Below are 24645 nucleotides of genomic sequence, written 5' to 3'. Positions count from 1 at the left end.
CTTACAGATCTAATCGCTAGAAATTTCGGTGGAGACGACTTCTCGACGATTCGCTCGCGTCCACGTGCTCTACTCGCGGAGGGGAACGTCCTTGTGCTGAAATCGTCGCCGAAAAGTGACCTTGGGGCCCTAGGGAGAGAACCCTAGGTCTTCTTGGTGTGGCGCCGAGAGAAGGAGGAAGAGAAGAGAGGTGTTCGGCGTGAGGGTTTGGAGAAAGAAAGTGGCATGAGGTTTTGTGAGGAGAGGGTTGCCGAACCAAATTAAACCAAACCCAACTTAAGTTCTTAATTTATATTAAGTGGATTATTGAACCCAACTCTAATATAAATATAATTGGTTCCTCTTTCTTTCAGCACGACCCTGCTGGGTTCACCGGTTACTAAGGCTAACTAAAGGTTTAGCGGACCCGAGAGGTCCCGGGTTCGATTCCCGCTTAAACCATTTTGCTTATCTAATTACTTTTGCTACTTCCGCTACTCGAAAAATTTCGGAAAAATATCTAAAAATTCCAGAAAAATCATAGAATAATTCTAATGCAAGTTTGAGAATTTTCGGGCGTTACAGGGCCCTATCCGCTCACTGCTCCGTCGCTCGCGATGACTCCCCATTCCTCACTCAAATCCGCAGCTAAGGCCACCAAAGAGCGGGAAACCAACCCTAAAGCCACAACAGCAAGGAAAAGGAAGAAAGCTAGCAAAGAGAAGATCAGAATAGATTGGAAGAGAAAACGTGTGCGAAATACGGAGTCAAAGAGCCAAAGAAGCAGCAGTGGAAGGTACTCGTCGAGCTTAGAAAACCATCACCAAGAAACGAGAAGAGAGCACACCGTCGTGGAGGAAGATCCAGCGGAGACGACACCCCTTACTGTCGCGTGGTTGACAGGATGGCGTGAAGAGATGGTATGGGGAGAGGGAAAGAAAAATGGCTTAGGGTTCAAGAATGCGAAGGGGAAAATAAGGTGCCGAAAAGATTTGTGGAGAGAGGGAAATGACGAAACGAATAAAGTTAAAGACAATGGGTTTTTCAAAACTGTTGTCGTAGCCGCTAAAAACACGGATAAAGACAACGGTTTATAAAACCGTTGTAAAAAGTGTTGTCGTTTTTAAAAAAATCGCTCAATGACAATAGTTTTGCCAAAACTGTTGTCTTTTATATTTAATGGGGAGTTCAAAGACAACTGTTTTGGCAAAAACCGTTGTCTTTGAGCAAATACGCAACGTTTTCTCTTAAAACCGTTGTTGTAGGGGTGTTGTCGTTTGCAGTTTTTGTTGTAGTGTTTATTTCCGCATCATACTAGTTTTATCTTCATGTAAAAAATACCAAATACAAGATGCATGCGATTCTAGTATTTCGAATTTGTTTTCGATGTTGTGTTCTTTGTTTTTTTTTCCTTGTGATTTGATTGCTCTTTTCGGTTGACCTAAAGTTATTTAAGGAAATTAAATATTAGCTTTCCTTAAAAGGCTTTGTCTAGGCGGTGGTGGTTGTTTCCATATCCAAGAAGGTCATGTGCCTCGCCATGCAGTACTGGAAGTCAATTTTGGAAATTAATATTTAATGGAATTAATAACCTAGGTGATTTGGATCGAACGTGTTAAGTTCCGCAGGAGATCCAAGTCTAAACCTAAAAGAACAAATAGATTAAATTTTGGATCAAACGTGTTAAGTTCCGCAGGCGATCCAAGTTTAATTTAAAAGAACACGTGGTAGCTAGGAAAAGGTTCAGACCTTTGTACAAAATTTTTGTACAGTGGAACCATTAGGTTTTCCGAGTAGCAACCAACATTTACTCCTTCTTATTGTTCCCCTTTTTGATGTACTCATGGACTAATAATAAAAAATAAAAAAATATTTAACAATTACCCTTTTTTTCATGGACAAATAATAGATATTTAATATAGGTGACATCAATTCAATGAGACATAAATAAATAAATAAATAAATAAATAAATAAATAAATAGTGCCAAAACTATATTTTCTTGAGTCAAAGAGGGTTTTAGAATAGGAGTTATATTTATTATGCATTGACCTTGACTCTGACTACCACATCATCTCTTATATTGACTTCTTGACGTCATGTGATGCCCCCTTTGGATTGCCCACATCACCCACTTAGCCATTTGTCTCACTGTCTGTATTCTTTAATCTCTAGTTTTGCAGGCATAGGGATATTTTTGATATTATAGTTGGTCTCGATTTATATAGAGTTATTTAGAGATCTCGACATGTTGATTCCTAGTTTATTTACTTTTATTTCGTTGTATTTATGTTTTGCTTTATATGCCATGTGACTTATATAGTTTTGTTATATATGAAAAATACGAGTACGAGATATATATATATATATATATAATTGATAAATTCTCTAATTATTTTGTTTATATGGTTCTTAGGATTTTTTTTATTATATTGTTATCGAATGGGGTATCGAGAACTATATTCCGAGGCGTGACATTTTCTGTTCATGTCGGCGAAGAAAGTCTGGAGCTTGACATTTACAATCTACAATAATTTCTTCTTGCATTACTTGTTCAGGTTTTAATCATAACTCTTTTGATCTCAATGCAACTCTCTAGAAGTAGAAATTAGACCTACAGAACATTTAATTTTCTATTCAAATTTGTACTACCGAATTCAAAGCAAATCCACTACCTTAACGATCCCTTAGTATCTGTCTCACAGATATGAAAGAAGGTATATATAGGTACATATGTATTATGTGCATGGTGGGATAAACTCCAATTCGTCAGTTTTTTAGAATTGATCTCTGATCAATACATAGAGATGTTATGTGCTTACTGTCTATGCTACACCCTGGGAACTTGCGCTACCGAGTTTAAGTTGGCAAAAGGTGACTGCGCTCACCCCTAGCGCCCCCGTCAACAGGTTCCAAGGTCAACACGGAGGAGGTAAATTACATATGACTACTAACCCTTGGAATAATGACTAGCGTATGAGGGAGATATTTACCTTTACTATCCTAAAATTTGAATCTCAGACCTAAGTTGATAACACTTCATGCGCTAGTTACTAAATCATCTTGAGGGGCATTAACATCTTAAACCTTGTTGAAACTAATAAATGAATAAAAGAAATAGAATAGAAAATAATTCTTTGATCTATTAGTTTCAACATGATATCAGAGTCATTGTCATCTAAAGCATTCATCTCCTTTATCATTGCTTCTTTCCAACGAGGATTAGATATGGCCTCACGCACATTCTTAGGAATAGAGACAGAATCAAGTAAAGCAATAAAAGAACAAGAGGAAGATGAGAAAGCTATTATAAGAAACAAAAGACGAGATAGGATAAGTACACTGTCGTTTACCTTTGCGTAAGGCAATAGGAAGATCATCACTCGGGACTAGATGTGATGACGAAGTCGTAGGTGCAGACATAAATCTAGAGGGTGACGCCTGAGTATACTTGAATAATAGGAGGCTTGGCAGGAGATGATTCCGGGATAGGTGTGGAGGGTGTGATAGAATATGCCAAAAAATCATCCTCCTCCTTTTGATGAGTTGGAATCAGTGAGGATGGAAAATAAGGTGTGTCTTCCATGAAAGTAACATCAATTGAGGTAAGATATTTATTAATACTGGGACAATAACACCTATAACCTTTCTAAAGATGAGAATAACCAAGAAAAATATACTTCAAAGACTTAGGATCTAATTTAGTAACATGTGGATGAACATCCCAAATAAAACAAGTGCTACCAAATATCCTAGGGTTAATAGAAAATAATGACTTATTAGGAAAAAAGACTTTGTAAGGGATCTCACCATGAAGAACAGAGGATGACATACGGTTAATGAGAAAACATGCTATAGAAACTACATTAGCCCAAAAAAGTTTAGAAACATTCATTTGAAATAAAAATGCTCGTGCAATTTCAAGAAGATATCTATTTTTACGTCCAGCTACATCATTTTGGACGGAGTGTCAACACCAGAGGTTTCATGAAGCATGTCATTTTGACCCATATACGATTGGAATAAACTAGATATATACTCCTTAGTATTATCACTTCGTAACGTACGAATAGATGTATTGAACTAAGTTTTAATCTCAACACAAAAGACACAAAACAAAGAAAATAACTCAGAACGATTTTTCATTAAATACAACCAAGTTCCACGAGAGTAATCATCGACAAAAGTAACAAAATACCTAAAACTAGGTTTAGATAGAATAGGACAAGGGCCTCAAATATCGGAATGAACTAATTCAAAAGGAGTAGTAGCATGTTTATTTACTCTAGGACTATCACTGAGACGATGATGTTTTACAAATTGACATGACTCACAATCTAATGAAGACACGTTATCATATTGTGGACAAAGCTTCTTGAGAGAAGGTAGAGATGGATGTCCCAACCTACAATGAGCCTTGAATGGAGAAGTGATACATGAGCTAGCAAAAGAATATGGGAGTGATGTGTCAAAAATGTAAAGGCCTCCAAACTCATGTCCTTTACCAATAATCTTCTTCATTAAAAGATCCTGAAATAAACAATGATTAGAAAAAAATGAGATGCAACAATTAAAATTACAAGTTAGTTGACTGACAAAATGTAAATTAAAGGATAAATTAGGTAAATGTAAGACATAGGACAGAGAAAGCAAAGGAGTAGGATTGATAGTGCCAGACTCACGAACACAAGATAGAGATCCATCAGCTAAAGTAACAATAGGAGTGTTAGCTTTGGACTAAAAAGTAGAAAAAAGACTAGAATTACCTGTTATATGTTCCGTGACACTGAAATCAATGACCCATTTAGAAAAAAAAGAAAGAAGACATGTGTTTTGTTTACCTGAATCAGTAATAACAGTGACAGAGAAAGATGAAGACTTGAGTGATTCCTGGTGCTTTGAAAATTTGATAAATTCATCTACAGAGATAAGGACCAATTTATCATAGACATTATTAGATGCAATATAAGTGTTTTGCTGATTTTTATACTGTAATTTTCTATATTCAAATTTTGTATGTCCTGGTTTACGACAGTAGTTGCATATAACATGAATTCGACATTCGTGTCTCAAAGTCATGTGAACCACCTGTTTATTTCCACTGTGACTAGTTGGTCTTCCAGGTACATATTTAGTATTGCGACTCTCTAAAACACCACTAAGAGAAACGGGTGCAGTATTTTCTATACGAAAAGCATGACTAAATACATCTTGTAAAAAAGTGACATCAGAACTAGAGAGAATTTGTGACTTAGCAAACTCAAAGTCAAGAGATAGATCAGCAAGGAAGCTCATAATAGTCATTTGCTCTCGTTGTCGTTGTTGAACCTTCACATCAGGACTAAAGGGCAAAAGCATATTAAGCTTTTCATATGCCTTTTTGAATGCCATAAAATAATTAATGAGAGGTTGATCTTGTTTTTTCATATGATAAAATGCTTTACAAATGTCATACATGCGTCAGAGATTCTCTTTCTTAGAATACAGAAATTTCAAGTAATCCATTAGTTCTTTAATAAATTCACAATGATTGATCAAACCTATTACCTCACCATCAATACAATTCCGAATATGAAGGAACAAGTGAGCATCTTCTCTAACCCATGTTTGCTTTGAATCATCTTGAGGAGGGTCATCAGTCAAATAACCATCTTTGCCAATACTTCATAGATAAAGACGAATCGTCTTACTCCAATCCATATAGTTTAGACCATTTAGCTTATAGTCCATGATTTTAGACATCATTGGTGCCATATCTGTCATAAAAGAAGACTTATTTTTAGCCATGAGGCTTTATCCCATAGAAAATCAAATAAAAGATGAAGGAAGAAAGGGTTTTCTGATTTATGCCGATGCATGATTTTTGCTGAGAGGAACAACAGTTGTGAGGAGTGTGAGGCGACACAACAGCTGTTGCTTGGAGAGGGAACAACAACAGAAAGTTTGGAGGCGACGGTGTGAGGCAGCTGCAAAGGAAGACTTCAGAGAGCAATCGAGAGGAAGAAGCAGCTAATAGAGGTTGCTGTCCGATGAAATAGGTTACTGTTCAGTGAAATAGGTTATTGTCCGATAACTTTTCCTACTGCCGATCCATTGGAAGACCAATAGGTGAGGCTATGATGGCCAAAAACTCTCCGGCAAACCAACAGTTGGTCGGTGATAAGAGGAAGAGGGTGGCAGCGACAAAAACCTAGTTGGGCAGCAGCGAACAAAATCTGTCTGCTGATTCCTTTACTACGAAAGGCGGTGACTGACCGAAGGGATGCCCTCCGGGGTCCTGGCCAACAAAGAGGCGCTATTTGGGGCTTGATGGTGGAAGCGACGAAGCCCTTTTGTTGGTGCCGGTGAAAGAGGAAGAAGGACACGTGCCTGATGCGTCAGCGACAGAGGAAGAAGCGTGATGCGTTGGCTTTGTCATATGTGAATTTCGAAAAAAATAGCAACTTCCCAAACAAACCCTAATTTCAAATTGATGGCTCTGATACTATGAAAAGAAGAGACCTCAAAACCAGAGAGAATTTATGACTTAGCAGACTCAAAATCAGGAGCTAGATCTGCAAGGAAGCTCATAATAGCCATTTGCTCTCGTTGTCGTTGTTGAACCTTCACATCAAGACTAAAGGACAAAAACATATTTAGCTCCTCATATGTCTTCTTGAATGCCATAAAATAATTGATGAGAGGTTGATATTGTTTTTCCCCACAATAAAATGCTTTACAAATGTCATACATGTTAGAAAGATTCCCTTTCCTAGAATACAGAAATTCCAAGTAATTCATTAGTTCTTTAACAAATTCATAATGATTGATCAAACCTATTACCTCACCATCAATACAATTCTGAATCCGAAGGAACAAACAAGCATCTTCTCTAAGCCATGTTTACTTTGAATCATCTCGAGGAGGGTTATCAGTCAAATGACAATCTTTGTCAATACTTCATTGATAAAGACAAACCGTCTTACTCCAATCCAAATAGTTCAGATCATTTAACTTATACTCCGTGATTTTAGATATCACTGGTACTTTTTCCGTCACAAAAGAAGACTTTAGACTTACCTTAGTCAAATGACCATCTTTGATTTTAGACTAGCGTATAAGAGAGACATTATCTCGGCTATCTCAAAATTCGAATCTTAGACGTAAATTAATAACACCTCATGCGCTAGTCACTAAATCGTCCTGAACGACTTTCAACACCTTAAACCTTAAGTGCTACCGAGTTCAAGCAGTTGATTGTTCTACTCTTCGTCTTCGTCTTCGTCTTCGTCTCCGTCTTCGGAGACGGATCATGAACTACCAAAAAATGTATCTTCAGTCAGATGAAATCTGAGAGGAATTAGTTCCTCCTCAGATTGTGGCAGGTGGAGATTAGAATACTCCCGTAAAATTCGGAGGTTCCACCTTAAATTAGTTAATCTAGGTTGACCACACCTTCTCTTCTTAAATTAAACCAAGCAAATTCCTCACAAGCAGATAACGCATTGCATGGAAGATTCAACACCTCCTCTCCCATCGCTTCCTTCTCCAGCATTCAATCCCTCCATCTTTTTCCATGGCCGCGTCTCCTTTTCCTCGATCTTGAGCGGGGAAGAGGGAACCGATGAGCAATGAAGCTAGAGAACATCTATAAAGTTATTCGATGGTAGAAAAGCTAGCGCCTTGCCTGGAAATGGAGGAAGACAGGTGCGAGAGGCACCCAGAATGGAGGCGCTCCCTAGGCGTGTGCCCTCTCTGCCTCACTGAGAAGCTTTCCAACCTCTCTTCCGCGAATTCTTCTTCTCCTTTGCCGTCGAATTCCAACAACTTATCTTCGTCCTTTTCTCCTCCTCCTCCTCCTCCTCAGCATGGGTTCGCCAGAACAAGGATTTCAGAGTTTCAACAGAAGCTTCTAAACCAGAGCCCGATGCTTTCGTCCGTGTTCGGGAAGCAGAAGCAGAGAAAAGGGGAGGAGAAGAAGGCAAACAGATGGTGGTGCTTCTGGTTCAGAATCAAGCATTCAGAGAACATGACGGAGGTGCAGGGTTACTCCTTTAAGGAACGAGTTCTTCTTTAATGTCTGACGATCGAATTCTGTAGATCAAATAACTCTCCGAATGAACAATTTTTGTTCCTTTCATATCAAGTTCTTTCTTCATGTAGTCCATCGGAGAGGATCAAGTTCTTCAATCCTACCACAGTTTTTTTTTTTTTTGAAGTTTTTATGATTTGTATATATTCTCTGCTAAATAATTCATTATAAATAACTGTTAAAATTACGATTATAATTTTATCAAATTTTAAAATTCCATGAAATAATTCATGAACGGTGATCCCTCCAACTCCAACAAAATCACTTCCCGCATTACAAATGTTATTGTTTTTATTACTTGCATAAGGAGAAAAGCATTTATAAAGTTAGGAAATATATTTTTACATAACTTATAAGAATAAAATATATTATATTTTACTAACAAAATTTGAACTGTCGGCCCCATGAGACGGTCCCATACCGATAAAAAAAGATTAAGGGGCTGTTTGTTTGGAGGGTTTAGAATGGGAATGGAATGAAATTTGATGTTTGGTTTGGGGAAATGATGGTGGGACCCATGGATTCATTCCTCTAAATATAGGAATAGACCATTACTGAATAATATGAAGGGTATGAAAATCATTTTCATTTCATTAATATTTACAATCATTCCTATTCTCATTCTCATTCTCTTATCCAAACCAAGCACCTCCTAAAGCATTAAGTGCATGACGACACAAACACATACGTATTCCTCACTATAAATAAACTGTCATATTTACTGTTGACGAGTGGCTCATATTTGGATGAAGGGATGTCATGGAAGAAAAATCTGTTAAGATTTTTCGTAATAAAATTCTGTTAAGATTTTATATAACAGAATTTTATTATGTTTTTCATAACAAATTCTGTTATGTTTTTACCGGGTCTGGGGGTTTAGCAGTATTTATAGGGATCATTGTAAACCCATTGAAGATCAGACAACACAAGAATAATTAGATGTGATTCTCTTGTGTAGAAGAGAATTCTAATAAAGGTTCGGCCGTTTTGTGGAGTAGGCAAGTCGCCGAACCACGGTAACTCTTTTTCTTTCTCTTCTTCTTCTCCTTCCTGGTGTTTGCTCTCTTTTGTGCGTCTTTGTCTTGTTGTTCCGCGCGATCTCTTTCTCTCTCTTCCTCTTCTTCCGCGGTTCAGAAAGGTTGAGAGGTATTGCCCTCTCTTTGCACAACAATTGGTATCAGAGCTCCAGGTTTTTGGCAGATTTCTTCAACATGTCGGGGACGACTTCTGCGAAGTTTGATATGGTGAAGTTTGACGGAACCGGAAACTTTGGATTATGGCAGAGAAGGGTCAAGGACTTGTTGGTGCAACAAGGCATGGTGAAGGCGCTAGGAGAAAGAAAACCGGAAAGCATGGAGAAATCAGATTGGGAAGAACTTCAGGCGAAGGCAGTAGCAACAATCAAGCTTTGTCTTACGGATGACGTGATGTACCATGTCATGGACGAGTAGTCGCAAAAGCTGGAAAGCCGGTACATGTCAAAATCATTGACAAACAAGTCATATCTCAGCGAAATTATTATTTGAAGATGACGGAAGGAACCGATCCGAGCCGACATCAACGTATTCAACCGGATTGTAAGTGATCCGGCGGATTGATGTGAAGATCGAAGACGAAGACAAGGCGATGTTGTTGAATTCTCTACCTTCATCTCCTACGTACGAGAATTTGGTTACTACTTTGATGTGGGGTAAGGAAACTCTCAAATTGGAGGAGATCACAAGTGCGTTGCTAGGTTTTCACCAAAGGAAGAAAACAAGCGATGAAATTTCTCAAGGAGAAGGACTTGTGGTAAATAGCAACCAAGAGCGTGGTAGGAGCAAATCTCGACATGGATATGACAACAACAACAAGACTCGTTCTAAGTCGAGAAGGAAGAAGGTGATCACGTGCTACAAATGTGGAGGTAAAGGTCATATCAAGAGAAATTGTCCAGAGATAAAGAAATATGTTGCAGAGAACAAAAGTAGTTCGGCAAAGTCTGCAAACATAGTTGAAGAAGAAAATTGAAGCGGTGATGGAGATATGCTATCAGTTATGTCAAGTTCGGAGCAGCTGACGGATGCATGGATTTTAGACTCGCATGTTCATATCACATGACTCCAAACAAGGATTGGTTTGACACCTATAGGGCGGTGGATTACGGTTCAGTGTTGATGGGAAACGATGCATCAGGCAAGGTTATCGGCATAGGGAATGTCAGAATCAAGATGTTTGATGGTGTGATCAGAACTTTATGTGATGTCAGATATATACCAGAGCTAAGGAAGAACTTGATCTTACTAGGCACACTGGATGGTCATGGTTGTAATTACAAATCGGTGAGCGGGGTGATGAAAGTCAGCAAGGGAGCTCGACGGTAATGAAAGGACAAAAGGTGGCAGGAAACATCTACAAGTTGATAGGGACTACAGTTGTAGGTGGAGTCGCCTCGGTGGAGTCTGAATCAGACTGTCTTGTGGCATATCGGCTAGGGCATATGGGTGAACGTGGGATGCTAGAACTTCACAAGAGAGATTTGTTGAAGGGTGTCGTGCAAGCTTGAATTCCGCAAATTACGTGTTCTTGGGAAACAGAGCAAAGTGCAATTTAAGACGGCAACAAACAAGATGGAGGATTCTGGACTACGTACATACGGATCTCTGGGGACCGCCAGTGTAGCATCACGTGGAGGGCACTTATATTTTGTGAGTTTTCTGATGATTTCTCACGAAAGGTATGGGTATACTTTATGCGTCACAAGTTAGAAACTTTTCAAAGTTTAAATTGTGGAAGTAGAGAACCAGACCGGAAGGAAGATCAAATGTCTTAGGTCGATAATGGGACTGAGTACACAGATTCAAAGTTTCAGGAATTATGTGAGCAGCATGGGATAATGAGGCACTTCTCGGTTCGCAGGACACCTCAGCAGAATGGGGTAGCGGAAAGGTTGAACAGGACAATCATTGAGAAGGCAAGATGTCTCAGGCTGAATGCAGGGCTTGCAAAGAATTTCTGGGCGGAAGCGATTAACATGACATGTTATCTCATTAATAGATCACCAAGGGCAGCACTAGAAGGCAAAGTATCAAAGGAAGTATGGACAGGGAATCAAGTAGAATACTCTCATCTTCGAGTTTTTGGATGTCCAGCCTATATGCACATATCTAGTGAGGAAAGATCAAAGTTGGATGCAAAGTCAAAGCAATGCATTTTTCTGGGCTATCAGAAAGGAGTTAAAGGCTTCAAGCTTTGGGATCCTAAGGCAAACAAGGTGGTGATCAGCAGAGATGTGGTGTTTGACGAGAAAGCTATGTTACAACGTACTCAGGAAGAAGGAAAGGAAACACCACAAAGCAACAAAGAGAAAGATATTGTGCGGTGGAGCTAGAGACTCATGACTGATGATTCTAGCTCGAGCACATGGAGCATCGCACTATAGCTAGTGGTAGAACGAGACGAGTCGTAAAACCACCCACTAGATACGGATTCGAAGACTTGGTATCTTATGCACTTACCACTAGTAGCGGAGACCCTACATCTTTTCAGGAGGCAATACATAGCTCTGAGAAGGACAGGTGGACGGGTGTTATGGCAGAGGAGATGGAGTCGTTGCATAAGAACCAAACGTGAGATCTAGTGGAACTTCCTGAAGGAGAGAAAGCTATAGGGTGCAAGTGGATATTCAAGAAGAAAGAAGCAATGTCAGAGGGAGAAGAAGTGAAGTTTAAGGCTCGGTTGATAGCAAAGGGGTATTCACAAAGAAAGGGGATTGACTATGAATAAATTTTCTCTCCAGTGGTAAGACATACGTCAATTAGAGCGGTATTGGCTTTGGTGGCACATCACGATTTGTATTTGGAGCAAATGGATGTGAAGATGGCATTTCTTCATGGAAATTTGGAGGAGCAGATTTTTATGTCACAACCTGAGGGATTTAGTCAGTCCGGACAAGAGCAGTTGGTTTGTAAGTTGAAGAAATCGCTCTATGGACTGAAACAATCTCCTAGGCAATGGTACAAACGTTTTGATTCATACATGATTCAAAACGGATATAGGAGATGCGAGTATGACTGCTGCATATATGTGAAGGGCCTTGAAGATGAATCACTGATTTTCTTACTACTATACGTAGATGACATGCTCATTGTTGCGAAGAAGATGAGAGAGGTTGACAAATTGAAGAGGCTATTGAGCAAGGAATTTGACATGAAAGATTTGGGAGAGGCCAAGAAGATTCTTGGGATGGAGATTCACAGAATAGAGTTGCAGGGAGATTATGGTTGTCTCAACGTAGCTATGTGGAGAAGGTGTTGGATAGGTTCAACATGAAGAATGCAAAGTCGGTGAGCACACCCCTGGCGCATCACTTCAAGTTATCCAGTACACAGTGTCCAAAGACGGATGACGAGATCCAAGAGATGTCAAAGGTTCCTTATGCCAGTGCAGTTGGTTGTCTGATGTATGCCATGGTTTGCACGAGACCAGATTTGGCGCAAGCAGTTAGTATGGTAAGCAAGTTTCTCTCAAATCCTGGTCGACCACATTGGGATGCAGTGAAATGGATTTTCAGATACTTGAGAAATACAACTAATTATGGCATCATATTCAGTAGACAACCGGAAGATCCTTTAGTTCTGGGTGCGTAGATGCAGACTATGCAGGAGATTTAGATAACAGGAGGTCTACTACAAGATACGTATTCACTGTGACAGGAGGACCTATTTGTTGGAAATCTATGATACAATCTATTGTTGCATTGTCTACTACGGAATCCGAGTGGCAGCAGCTGAAGCGGCGAAGGAAGCTTTATGGCTTACAGGGTTGGTCAGAGAACTGGGTGTTCAGCAAGGTGGAGTCAAGTTGTTATGCGATAGTCAGAGTGCTATCTATTTGGCGAAGAATCAGGTGTATCATGCGAGAACCAAACACATTGATGTGAGGTTTCACAAGATCAGAGAGTTGATTGCTTCCGGGGAAATTCAACTTGAGAAGGTTCACACTGCAGACAATGCTGCAAATATGCTGACAAAGCCAGTGACCACAAAGAAGTTTAAGCATTGCTTGAACTTGATCCATATCTCTAGATGCTAGAGGAAGGAAGCCCAGACCCAGAGATCCAGATGGAGTTTTGTCCAGATATTCGTATTCTTCGAAGGGGTGAATATTCGCTAAGGTGGAGATTGTTGACGAGTGGCTCATATTTGGATGAAGGGATGTCATGGAAGAAAAATCTGTTAAGATTTTTCGTAATAAAATTCTGTTAAGATTTTATATAACAGAATTTTGTTATGTTTTTCATAACAAATTTTGTTACGTTTTTACCGGGTCTGGGGGTTTAGCAGTATTTATAGGGATCATTGTAAACCCATTGAAGATCAGACAACACAAGAATAATTAGATGTGATTCTCTTGTGTAGAAGAGAATTATAATAAAGGTTCGGCCGTTTTGTGGAGTAGGCAAGTCGCCGAACCACGGTAACTCTTTTTCTTTCTCTTCTTATTCTCCTTCCTAGTGTTTGCTCTCTTTTGTGCGTCTTTGTCTTGTTGTTCCGCGCGATCTCTTTCTCTCTCTTCCTCTTCTTCCGCGGTTCAGAAAGGTTGAGAGATATTGCCCTCTCTTTGCACAACATTTACCATCTGTACTAAGTCCTGAGGATAAAATAGTATGAATAATTCGATAATTTTTGTTATGTCCCTCTCAATTTTTCACATTTAAAATTTGGTTATATCTATTTAAAAATTCATTGTTTTTAGAATATCGAATAGATAAAACGTAATTTAAAATTTTCTAAATCCATTAATTAGTTTCAGAGAGATTAAGTATTATTTACATATTTAAAAGTTTTATATTTTTGAAATACTAAAAATATATTGATGATTTCGATCAAAAAAAAAGTATACTTTATAATGGATCTATGATGCTGAATTTCTGAGTTAGGTCGTCACGTGCGCTTTCTGATTTACCTGATAATTGGTGAAAAATTTTCTTTGGATTGAATTGATCATCCCATATTCGATGTTACCCAACTTGATTAATTATTTTTTTATGATAAATTTTATTAAATAAGAGTATATTTATTTTGATACGTAGAGATTGAGAATTTTTCTCATCCATCAGTAAATTTCAAACTCTTAATTCGATAATATAAATTGAGATCAATAAAATTAAAAAATTGAAAAGAATTTAAGAGAAAAGAAGGGAATGATATAATGGAATGTGAAATGAGTAATACTCGCATGTTTTTAAGCGGTTCAGTAAATGCTGTAAAATATAATATTTTAAGAATAAAATAAAAAATAAATGACGTCAAAAGTTCTTTTCTGTCTTCGTCCGTACGGACAAAATGAGAATAAATAGGCCCACGGATTGTAGTCGGCCCAACCCATATAAATGGACGGCTGAGATCGTTCTCAGGAAGCGGCGTCGATGGATCCTAAGAACTCTCTAGGTTTCCACCGAAGCTTCTGTTTCCCACGCCTTCTCTCTGTCTGTGTCTCGACGCGCTATTCAACATTGGATTTTACGCTTTACTCTTCGAAAAATTCCTCATCGATTCTCGCGTCCGCTTCTAATTTCCATGTCGAAGATGAGGTAAGCCGTCGGGTCCTTATTTTTCTAGTTTAGCGGCGTTTCTTTGCTCAATTTTTTTTTAGTTGTTGTTGTTTTGGGGTTTTTGAGCATCGTGTTTGAGCTAGGGTTTTAGATTTTGATAATTGAACGCGCTAGGTTAGCATAGTTGTCCTTATGAGAATGACCTAAGTTCCCTCTTCGATCTATGTTTTTCTTTTTGCATGTTCAACTCCTGGATTTAAAAAATGTGCTTTTTTTCCCCGTGGAATTTAGTTACGAGAGTCATTCGCAGTAACCATATGAAGCACAGGTTTGAGTGTCCTCAATCTTTTAGTATGAAATCTGCCAATTTCTTTGTACGCCTCTTGAAGTCTAGCTATTGGGAGAAAAAACTCGGATTATATTCAACAAATTACAATTTAATTCTCATGATCTTAGAGTATGTGTTGTTTTTTCATGTCGCCGTTTGCCTATACTCGTGTAAGTGAGTTTGTTTCATAGCTAGCAATAACAAAATTTGTTTTTTATATATAAGAAACGATTACCTTGTTGTTTCCATTTTGAATGATTACGTTGTTGGTTTCCTGCGTCTGTAGCCGACATCCATCGACAACCATATGAAGCATAGATTTGAGTGTCTTCTAATCTTTTGGTATAGAATTTGCCAATTTCTTTGTACGTCTCTTGAAGTCTAGCTATCGGGAGGGGAAAAAAAAAAGAAACTTGAATTATATTCAGCAAATTACAATTTAATTATCATGATCTTAGAGTATGTCTTGTTTTTTCAGGTCGCCATTTGCCTATACTTGTTTAAGTCCAGAGTTTGTTTCATAGCTAGCAATAACAATTTTTTTTTTTTTATAAGAAACGATTACCTTGTTGTTTCCATTTTGAATGATTACCTTGTTGGTTTCCTGCGCCTGTAGCCGACATCCATCTGCAACCATATGAAGCACAGATTTGAGTGTCTGCAATCTTTTGGTATAGAATTTCCCAATTTCTTTGTACGTCTCTTGAAGTCTAGCTATTGGGAGAAAAAAAAAAAGAAACTTGAATTATATTCAGCAAATTACAATTTAATTCTCATGATCTTAGAGTATGTCTTGTTTTTTTCAGGTCTCCATTTGCTTTTAAGTCCAGAGTTTGTTTCATATCTAGCAATAACAAAATTTGTTTTTCATATGTTAGAAATGATTACCTTGTTGGTTTCTTGCGTCTGCAGCCGACATCCATCTACAAAATGGGCACAAAGTTCTGACACAATTTATATTACAATTGAACTGCCGGATGCAAAGGATGTTAAGCTCACATTGCAGCCAGAAGGTCGTTTCTACTTCTCTGCAACTAGTGGAGCAGAGAACATTCCGTATGAGCTTGATTTCGAGTTGTTCGACAAGGTTAATGTCGATGTAAGTTCCAAAAGAATCTGTTTGACTACAAATGTAACACCTTGAATTCACTATTCAAGCCCCTGGATTGACATGAACATTGCAGGAGAGTAAAACAGCTGTTGGCTTGAGGACCATATACTACCTCATCAAGAAAGCTGATAAGAAATGGTGGAGCAGGCTGTTAAAGCAGGGAGGGAAGCCTCCTGTCTATTTGAAAGTCGATTGGGACAAGTGGATTGATGAGGAAGATGAGAAGGAAAATAAATGTGATTACTTTCTCCTTTTGATATTTTGCTACTATATTTTGCAGGAGCAATAATTGAAACTCCATTTCTTGATTTGTTAATGTTTGTGTGTGTGCAGCCGAGGGCATGAATTTTGATGGCATGGACTTCTCGGTGGGTCATCTCGCCTAAATACGAAAGGAATACCCTCGATCAATACTCATTGTAGATCTTCATATTTGTTTTAATGTGCAGAACTTGAATATGGGTGGGGTTGACGATGAGCTTGATGGTGATGAAGATGATGATGATGAGTTCGCACATCCTGCCGACGAGGATGGGGGTTAGTTTTTTCTATTGCTTCGCACCCAAATAGCAACCATTTAGTTATCATCCTTGCTATGTTGTTTATATTCTCATTGAATGCCATCGAATAACACCCGTGCCTTGTTTATACTTGTGCTCGCAATATTCATTCGATTGCGATTGAGTTGTAGATTGCTGTTAATTCGATGTTGTTTCTTCAGAGGATGATGTTGATGATGCCGAGGAAGCCAAGCCAAATGGAGAACAAACTGCAGCTACCAGTGAACCTGAAAGCAAAGCATGACTAACATATCTAGCAGCCTTGTGATTTTATTTAGACCTCTTCGCTTATCGTCTTCGTTTCTAAGTATGTCTTTCGCTAAACTCCTGCGGTCGAGGATAATCATGTCTTTCGCTAAACTCATGTAGTTGAGGATGTGCAAATGTGGTATCTTGAATTGAGGATGGCCTGTTTAAATAAACTAAATACCAAATGCTAGTAGTAGTTACATTCTCTTCAAACTTGGAGGAGTAAGGATCAGTTCCAACCGGCACAATCGAGTTGAAGGCAATGCCATAGGATCAAGGGAATCGACATCGTCATCGATATGTATTTGGAATTTTTTTTCAGCTCTTATCCACATGTTCTTGCATTCCGTATTTTCACTACTAAACTTGTTAATTATGAAACATGGATGTCGAAATTATCCGAGTGTGCTATTCTAGCATTAGTGTTTTGATATTTTTACTATTTATATAAACTTAAATTATTAAACACTTCCTCCCTCCATATCCGTGGAGCTGACACTAGGGGGATCGCTAAGGTAGCGGATCTACCTTTAAATCATTAAACACTTTAACTTTTCGGCCGTAATTGGATTCGGAAAGAATCCGCTAACCCGAACGAGAGATTGATTCTCGTATTTTATTCATCACAGCGGACAGGATTTCCAACGCTATGACTAGTCGATGATGTGGGGCCCACTGTTTTCGGGCTAAACTCCGGGAACAGCCGGTAATAGATCTTCGTGTATAAATATGCGAGCCCGGGGCCAATTTTAGGATCGTTTGCTATCGCGCTAGGGTTTCTGCAGAGTACGAGGATTCCCTCAGAATCAACCAAGATCTCGAGGTATGCGATTTCTATCAAATTGGCTCCTTCGTATCTGCAGATCTCTTTCTTTCCATTCTCTGGCGCGAACTTCAATCGCTTCTGGCTTTCGAAGGTTCTCATTTGCATGCGGAGTGAGGATCATCTTGCCCGATCAAGTGAAGTGAAAATGAATATTTGTTTTATGATAGCGGTATACGTTGGTTATGACTTAGAGGTTGAGTTTTGGTATTCATGCAGTTTATGTGTATCTTCGCATGAATTAAATCAATCCCTGTGCTGCAGATACTTCTATAGTCTGTTAATTTTGCAAAATTAGATCGAATTGCTTCTGTTCATTCGCACTTTTTATGCAAAGAAATTCTCTTTTTAGAAAAGGAAATTGTTTTCCATTAGATTTGTCATAACTTTCATGTTGTTTGATCCAAATGCGAATATTGTTCTATAGTGGATATTTGTTCTAGAAGATAAAACCCTGACATTTAAAGCAATGGCTGGACGTCGAAACAACAATGGAAAAAGATCTTATTCTCACTCTGATCATTCTGAAAATGAACGAAGCAAGAGAAGAAATCCTGGTGAAGAAAGAGACACCTACATTCCTGGGCCTGAGGACTGTGTTTTCCGTTATTTGTGTCCAGGAAAGAAGATAGGAAGCATCATTGGGAGGGGTGGTGAGATTGTGAAGCAATTGAGATCTGAAACACAAGCTAGAATTAGAATTGGGGACACTGTACGTGGTTGTGATGAGCGTGCCATAACCATTTTTAGCACAGGGGAAGAAACAAATACCCTTGAAGATATTGATGAGAAAGTCTGTCCTGCACAAGATGCTCTATTCAAGGTCCATGATCGACTTGTTACTGATGATGTAGTGGGTGATGAAGATAATGATGGTGACAGTCCTCAAGTTACTGCTCGACTACTTGTGCCATCTGATCAGATTGGGAGTATCATTGGGAAGGGAGGACAAATCATTCAAGGTATTCGTAGTGAGACTGGTGCTCAAGTACGGATTCTTAAGAATGATCGTCTCCCAGCTTGTGCCATTAGTGGTGATGAACTACTCCAGGTATTCCAATCATCTCATCTTTTGTAGTATGCCATCTGTTTGAAAGCATTTAGTCATGGCATTGGCGTTGTTGCCTAACATGTAGTATACTACTTTAACTAAGAATGATAACTTGGACTATTTTTTGTTACTCTATCATAGAACTTTTCTATGTGTGATACAGGTAGATGTTGGCTTGTCAAATGTGTACTAAGTTGTAAACACTCGTTGTCTTCTTTTTCTGCATTGGCCAACTACCATAGAAATGTCTTCTCCTGTGCCAATGTGATGAGATGTTTTTGTTTTAATGATCTGTTAGTTTATATGAGGTGAATTTTAGTTAGAGATTAAGCTCATTATACTTCTATCTTGTTGGGAAACAGATTAATGGAGAAGCATCAGTTGTGAAGAAGGCTCTTTTTCAAATTTCATCTCGTCTCCATGGTAATCCATCCCGGTCACACCACCTTCTTTTTGCCACTTCACCCTCAGCGTTCCCTGGCACAAATCAGTTTGGAGTCTCAAGCACTGCGGGTCCAGTAATTGGTATTGGCCCTTTGGTAGGTTCTTATAGAGGTTATAAAGGAGAAGCAACAGTAGACTGGCTTTACCCACCTGCTAGAGATGAAGGTGCTGCCAAGGAGTTCAGCTTACGTCTCCTCTGTCCTTCTGCAAATATTGGAGGTGTAATAGGAAAAAATGGTGTTATCATTAACCAGATAAGGCAGGAATCCGGAGCATCTGTTAAAGTAGATAGTAACTCTGCTGAAGATGACTGCATAATCACAATTTCTGCTAAAGAGGTTGAACAACTTCAGCCCTTTGCATGCATGCATGCAGTAACTTGTTTGCAAATACTCATATAGTTTTCTTTTGCTGCCCTTATGCTTATTACTTTCTCCTGATATTTATATTTTAGTTCTTCGATGATCCAATCTCTCCTGCAATAGATGCTGCAGTCCGCTTGCAGCCCCGGTGTAGTGAAAAAGAATCTGCTGAACCTTCATATACCACCCGCCTTCTAGTATCCACATCGCAGATTGGTTGCTTGATTGGTAAAGCAGGATCAATCATCTCTGAGATGAGGAGGACCACACGAGCAAATATACGGGTGCTTTCAAAAGAAAATGTTCCAAAAGTTGCTTCTGATGACGATGAGATGGTTCAGGTAAGTCATACTACCTGCTGGCTATATTTTATTTGATTAAGCTAGTCTTGACACCAAATATGGTTTACTATTCTTCATTTATTATTTTGTACAGATTAGTGGAGAGATTGACATTGCAAGAAATGCTCTTGTTTGTGTGACAACTCGTCTGAAAGCCAATTTGTTTGAAAGAAGAGAGAACACATTATCTACACATGCCTCTTCTGCTCCTCACCATCGTTTCCCTGCTGATGCTTATGATGGGTCAAAATATTATGGAGGTAGGGATAGTAAGGTGCATGGCCGTGGGTTTTCAGATTCCAAAGGATATGGTACTTCCCGTGATTTGCTGCCCTCCGATGCTTTTGGAGATTATGGTGGTTCTCAGGTATGCCCACCCCCCTCCTGAAATATCTAAATATCTGAAGTTTGAATAGTTATCTCTATCTATTTTCTCTTAGTCTTTTGGTTAGTCTGCATTTGCATGTTAGCAGGTTGAAATTCCATTAATTATTTGTAACTACCTTTAGGGTGGTGGTAGCAGCTACAGTTCATATGATGGATACTCGCGTTATGGTAGCACTGGGTAATGTTTTTTATTTTCCTTCAGAACATATGGTTTGTTTTCTAAATTTATTTGCAATCTTTAAATGTTACTGGTAATGCTTTGCAAGGAATCGTACGTTGGGAGGGGCATATAAATTAGAATACTAATTTAGCCATTGATAGGATTGTTGAAAATTTGAACAATATTTTTTTAGCATCACTCCATCTAATTGTCTTTGGACTGCAGCAATTAATAATTTTGAAGTTATAATTTAGATGAGTAAAAAGTTGATGATCTATTGAAACTTCGAAAAGAAATAAATTTTCTAGTTTCTCTTTTTGTGCCCTATTGTAATAAAATAAGGCATATTGCTTATTATTCTTGATATATACTGGTAGTTCAGTGAAAAAAATAGAAAGGAAATTTCAGTAACAAATGCACTATTAATTCTTATGTCGGATCATATGGTTCGTATTTGGGGTTTGCTGTTTCAATCTGGCGTAGTAAGCAACATCAGAAACCTAGCATTTAAATCTCAAATGTAGATTGTGAACATAAAAAGATAAAATGCAAAAGCTAACACAATTTCCTTGTCAAACTTGAATCCTTTCTGGATTTCTTATAATGGCCTACCCAGTATAATAGAATATGGTAGGTTTTGCACTCTGTCGTTGCACTTTCAGTATCTTAGAATATGGTAAGATAAAATGCAAATGGCTAGAGTTTTCTGGACTATGTAGGTTTCAGAAATTAACAGTTTAATGTTACATTATTTGGTGGTCAACAACATTGATTATATCTATTTATAGTTTGAGTTTCTTTAAAGCTTGCAGATTGCTGTAGACATAGGCTACATGTCAAAGATTTTCAATACATTTTTTCTGCCAGTTAGAATTCTGTTTCCATATGATTTGGAGACCCAAATCAAAGCTTTATCTTGTTTCTTTTTTCTTCTTTCTTCTTAGAAAATCAAGGTATAGCACATGAAAGTAATCACCTTCCATGGACCAATGGATGTGCATGTTATATTTACACTTTATTGCAAAACCTTATGTGTTACTAAACTTGAGAATCAATTCCTAGTTATGCAATACTGTTGTGACTATGACTTACGCATCAGTTACCAATGATTTCTTGACAGTTGCATTGATATTTGATAGGTTCTAGACCTTTCTGTGGCCATGCTTTTACCTCCATTCCGAGGATGCTTTAGATAGCCTATTTTTTTAGCATGCTTATTACCAACAAATTGCAACTGATCAGTGTCTTTGCAGCTTTTAATATTCTTCGACGGAAAATTACTCTCATTGCCTTAACATTAGCTTGTTTTACCAGGTTATCGGGTCCTAACAGATATTCCCATGGGAAACATCATGATTATTAAAACTTCAGTGAGTAGGACAGACAGGTAGAACATCTTTTTTATTTTTATTTTTAATTCTGGAATGCACGAGGTGATTTCCAACATACTTTGGGAGCTTTGTTACTCTTTGATGGCCCTAAAAACCTATAATAGACTTGTAATGCAGCTAACCTTTTTCACCTTGGTTGCCTTGCTGTCCTATTAAAACAGTTTAGGTCTGAGAAGCCTGGAGCCAGCCTATAAATGAAGCCTCGAGCCTAGACCAGATGACCAGATGTACAAGTCTGTCTCCTCCTACCTGCCCCTTTCTTTGCATAACCATTGGCCTAAGCTTGAAGCCCCCCTCCTATCGAGCATTGTTTTAGGGATTACTTTGACTGTGTGTATATTGAAACTCCACTCTCCTCTGTTGGTGATCACCGAGTAGTATGCCAAAATTTTAGATGTTATTTCTGAGAATGGATACCTTTTCTCGAAGGTGGCTACTGAACTGTATATTATTGATGTCCTATGTCAACATATAGTTTTGCTTCCACTACTACCATATTGTCTGAGCATTTATTCTGTGTGATTAGATTATTAGCTTACCTTTCTCCATGTACCATATCTAGGAGATTTATAGAGAGAGCTGCATAAAGTTGTGTTAATTGCATATCATGCTAGATATCCATTATTGCCTATCCTGGTATTTTAAATCACACCAATCAACCAGGTGAATTACTTGTTTTGTTGGTGCAATTTCTAGATTATAGTCGATGCATTTGTGACTCATCTTAAGGCTCAGGCTATTTAGTCAATTCGCTTATTGTTTGTCTTGTATCTGACTGGTTTTACTTATCTTGTACTGTAATTTATACTTTGATCTGTTGTAAGTAATTTGTACTGTTGAAATTGATGTAATCTCTCTTGTTTGTTCCTTAATTTATTATTGTGTTGTTTTATTAAAAAAAATTATATTGAATCTCACGTGGCATCCACGGTTTTTGTCCATAGATTTTGATTCCTTTTACAAGTGGCTTGTCAAACAAAAAACCACTTGCCGCCCACAATAATGTTAATGCATGCAAAATACCCCACACCAAAAATAAACAAATTAAGTACTCTGTAAATCTAACTATAAATAACACTTCGATGTCTCTCCATTATTATCACTGATTCCAAAATCCTTCACCGAAAGAAAGCTCCTCATGTTGTCACTGGGAGCCAGCTACGGCCACCTACACGTCCAACAAGAGCTTTTGAAGCAGAAGATGAAGAGGAAGAAAAAGGAAAAGGAAAAGCAGAAGAAGAAGAAGATAGAAGAGCAAAAGCATAGTAATAATCCTTCGCTTAAAAACGAAGGAAAAGAGACGACATTTCTATCTTCTGTTTTTTTAAAGGATCTTTCTGTTTTTCAGCTCTTTTTAAGAAACTGAATTTGTGTTCAGGTAATTTAGTCGCAGTTTGACTTTCCCAATGTCTAGTCTGTCCGTGCAAACTAATCTAATCTAATAATATAAAAATATTGATGTTTGAGAATATGTGTGATATTTGAATTTGATCTGGAGCTCAAAATACAAATAATTTTAACTTGAATTATAGTTTGAATTGATCTATGTTAAGTTGAGGAGATTTAAATTAAAATTATCTAAAAATAATTAGAGTTCTATTTGAATTCGGAGCGGTTTGTAAATAATTTAACAAAATATTATCGATCTTAATTTGGTTTGAAAAACATATTGAACAGGAGTTTGATTTAAATTTGATAATTTTAAACATAAATTAAATATTTTTTAAATCGGGTTATGGGAGGGAAGGTAAATCAAATAGGTAGGGTGGGATCAGGCGAGACATTACGTAGGGTTCGCGAGAGCAATCAACAAGAACCGGCAGCTTGCTGACATTTACAGCTCATTTAAAAAGTTGGGGCACGATTGGCGTGGCCGTCATTGTCATTCTGATGCCACGTGGGCTTTGAGATGATGGGAAAAAACGTATTATTATTTGATCACGCTTAAAATTTGTAATTTAGAAGAAAAAAATATTTATGATTATTTTAATTTTTTAAGACTGATAAAATGCCTTCTAATTTTTTGTTAAAAAAATATCGTTCCCAACAATGTGATCAAGAGACCTATTACATTGTTGTTTTTATCAAGTTGGTAATAATGATGTTGATAATTAAGAATAAAATGATAAGATTTTGTAAATTTTAAAATATACTTGGTAGGTAAACAAGATAAGACCGTCTATCTAAATTTAAAGGATTTTCTTTAAAGGGGGTTAGGTATATTTTTCCTTAAATCTAGCCATCTAATTCTAAGTACCAAACTTTTGAACATTATTCAAAAAATAATTGGACAAAAATTAAAATGGTGTTCATCTGATATGCACCTCATTTTTAATTAAAGTCAAATGAACCCCTTATTTAATTTGAACGGTCCCAAATACTCTTATATTATCTATAAAAACTAGTATGAAACTTTTACACATTGTAAAAGCTAGTATATAATTTATTGATAGGTTAATGTTCATTTGAAATATAATTTGTGTTATAAAGTTCTCATAAGTTATTTTACTCATTGAAATACTATTTTAACTCGATTATATCACTTTGAGAAGTAAAATTAAAATGATATAAAATTACTATTGTAGAAATTAGCCACTAGCTTTTATACATTGTAGAAGTTACATGCTAACTTTTATGATATGTAAAAGTTAAATGCTAATATTCATTTGAAATATAATTAATGAGTACTATAGAGTCTCTATCGGTTGTTTTGTCCGTTGAAATATTGTTTTAATTCGATTATCATTCAGAAAAGTAAAATTAAAATGATATAAAATCACTATTATAAAAGTTAGTTGATAATTTTTATAGTTGTGATCAAATAATATAAGAATATTTTTGACAATTCAAGTTA

General features: G+C 37.5%; 2 protein-coding genes across 3 annotated transcripts; both read left to right on the top strand.

Moving 5' to 3' along the window:
- Positions 1–14468: 14468 nt before the first annotated feature.
- On the top strand, positions 14469–16985 carry LOC122041578 (co-chaperone protein p23-1-like). Its single transcript, XM_042601309.1, has 6 exons — positions 14469–14623; positions 15825–16011; positions 16097–16259; positions 16357–16391; positions 16473–16560; positions 16745–16985. Exons 1-6 carry the CDS (start codon positions 14610–14612, stop codon positions 16825–16827), a joined length of 570 nt encoding a protein of 189 aa, XP_042457243.1. The 5' UTR covers positions 14469–14609; the 3' UTR covers positions 16828–16985.
- Positions 16986–17508: 523 nt separating this feature from the next.
- On the top strand, positions 17509–23260 carry LOC122041576 (KH domain-containing protein HEN4-like). 2 transcript variants are annotated; one of them, XM_042601308.1, is made up of 8 exons: positions 17509–17655; positions 18083–18706; positions 19069–19488; positions 19605–19853; positions 19948–20220; positions 20363–20418; positions 21715–21787; positions 21953–23260. In XM_042601308.1, exons 2-7 carry the CDS (start codon positions 18125–18127, stop codon positions 21761–21763), a joined length of 1629 nt encoding a protein of 542 aa, XP_042457242.1. In that variant the 5' UTR covers positions 17509–17655; positions 18083–18124; the 3' UTR covers positions 21764–21787; positions 21953–23260. The 2 variants fall into 2 exon arrangements, with proteins under 2 accessions (XP_042457242.1, XP_042457241.1); XM_042601307.1 differs by having other exon boundaries at positions 21715–23260.
- The last annotated feature ends 1385 nt before the right edge of the window (positions 23261–24645 follow it).

Source organism: Zingiber officinale, chromosome 2A (genome assembly GCF_018446385.1).
Source record: "Zingiber officinale cultivar Zhangliang chromosome 2A, Zo_v1.1, whole genome shotgun sequence".
In the NCBI taxonomy this organism is placed as follows: Eukaryota; Viridiplantae; Streptophyta; class Magnoliopsida; order Zingiberales; family Zingiberaceae; genus Zingiber; species Zingiber officinale.
Note: the sequence above shows the minus strand (reverse complement) of the source record. Positions and strands in the feature narration are given on the sequence as shown.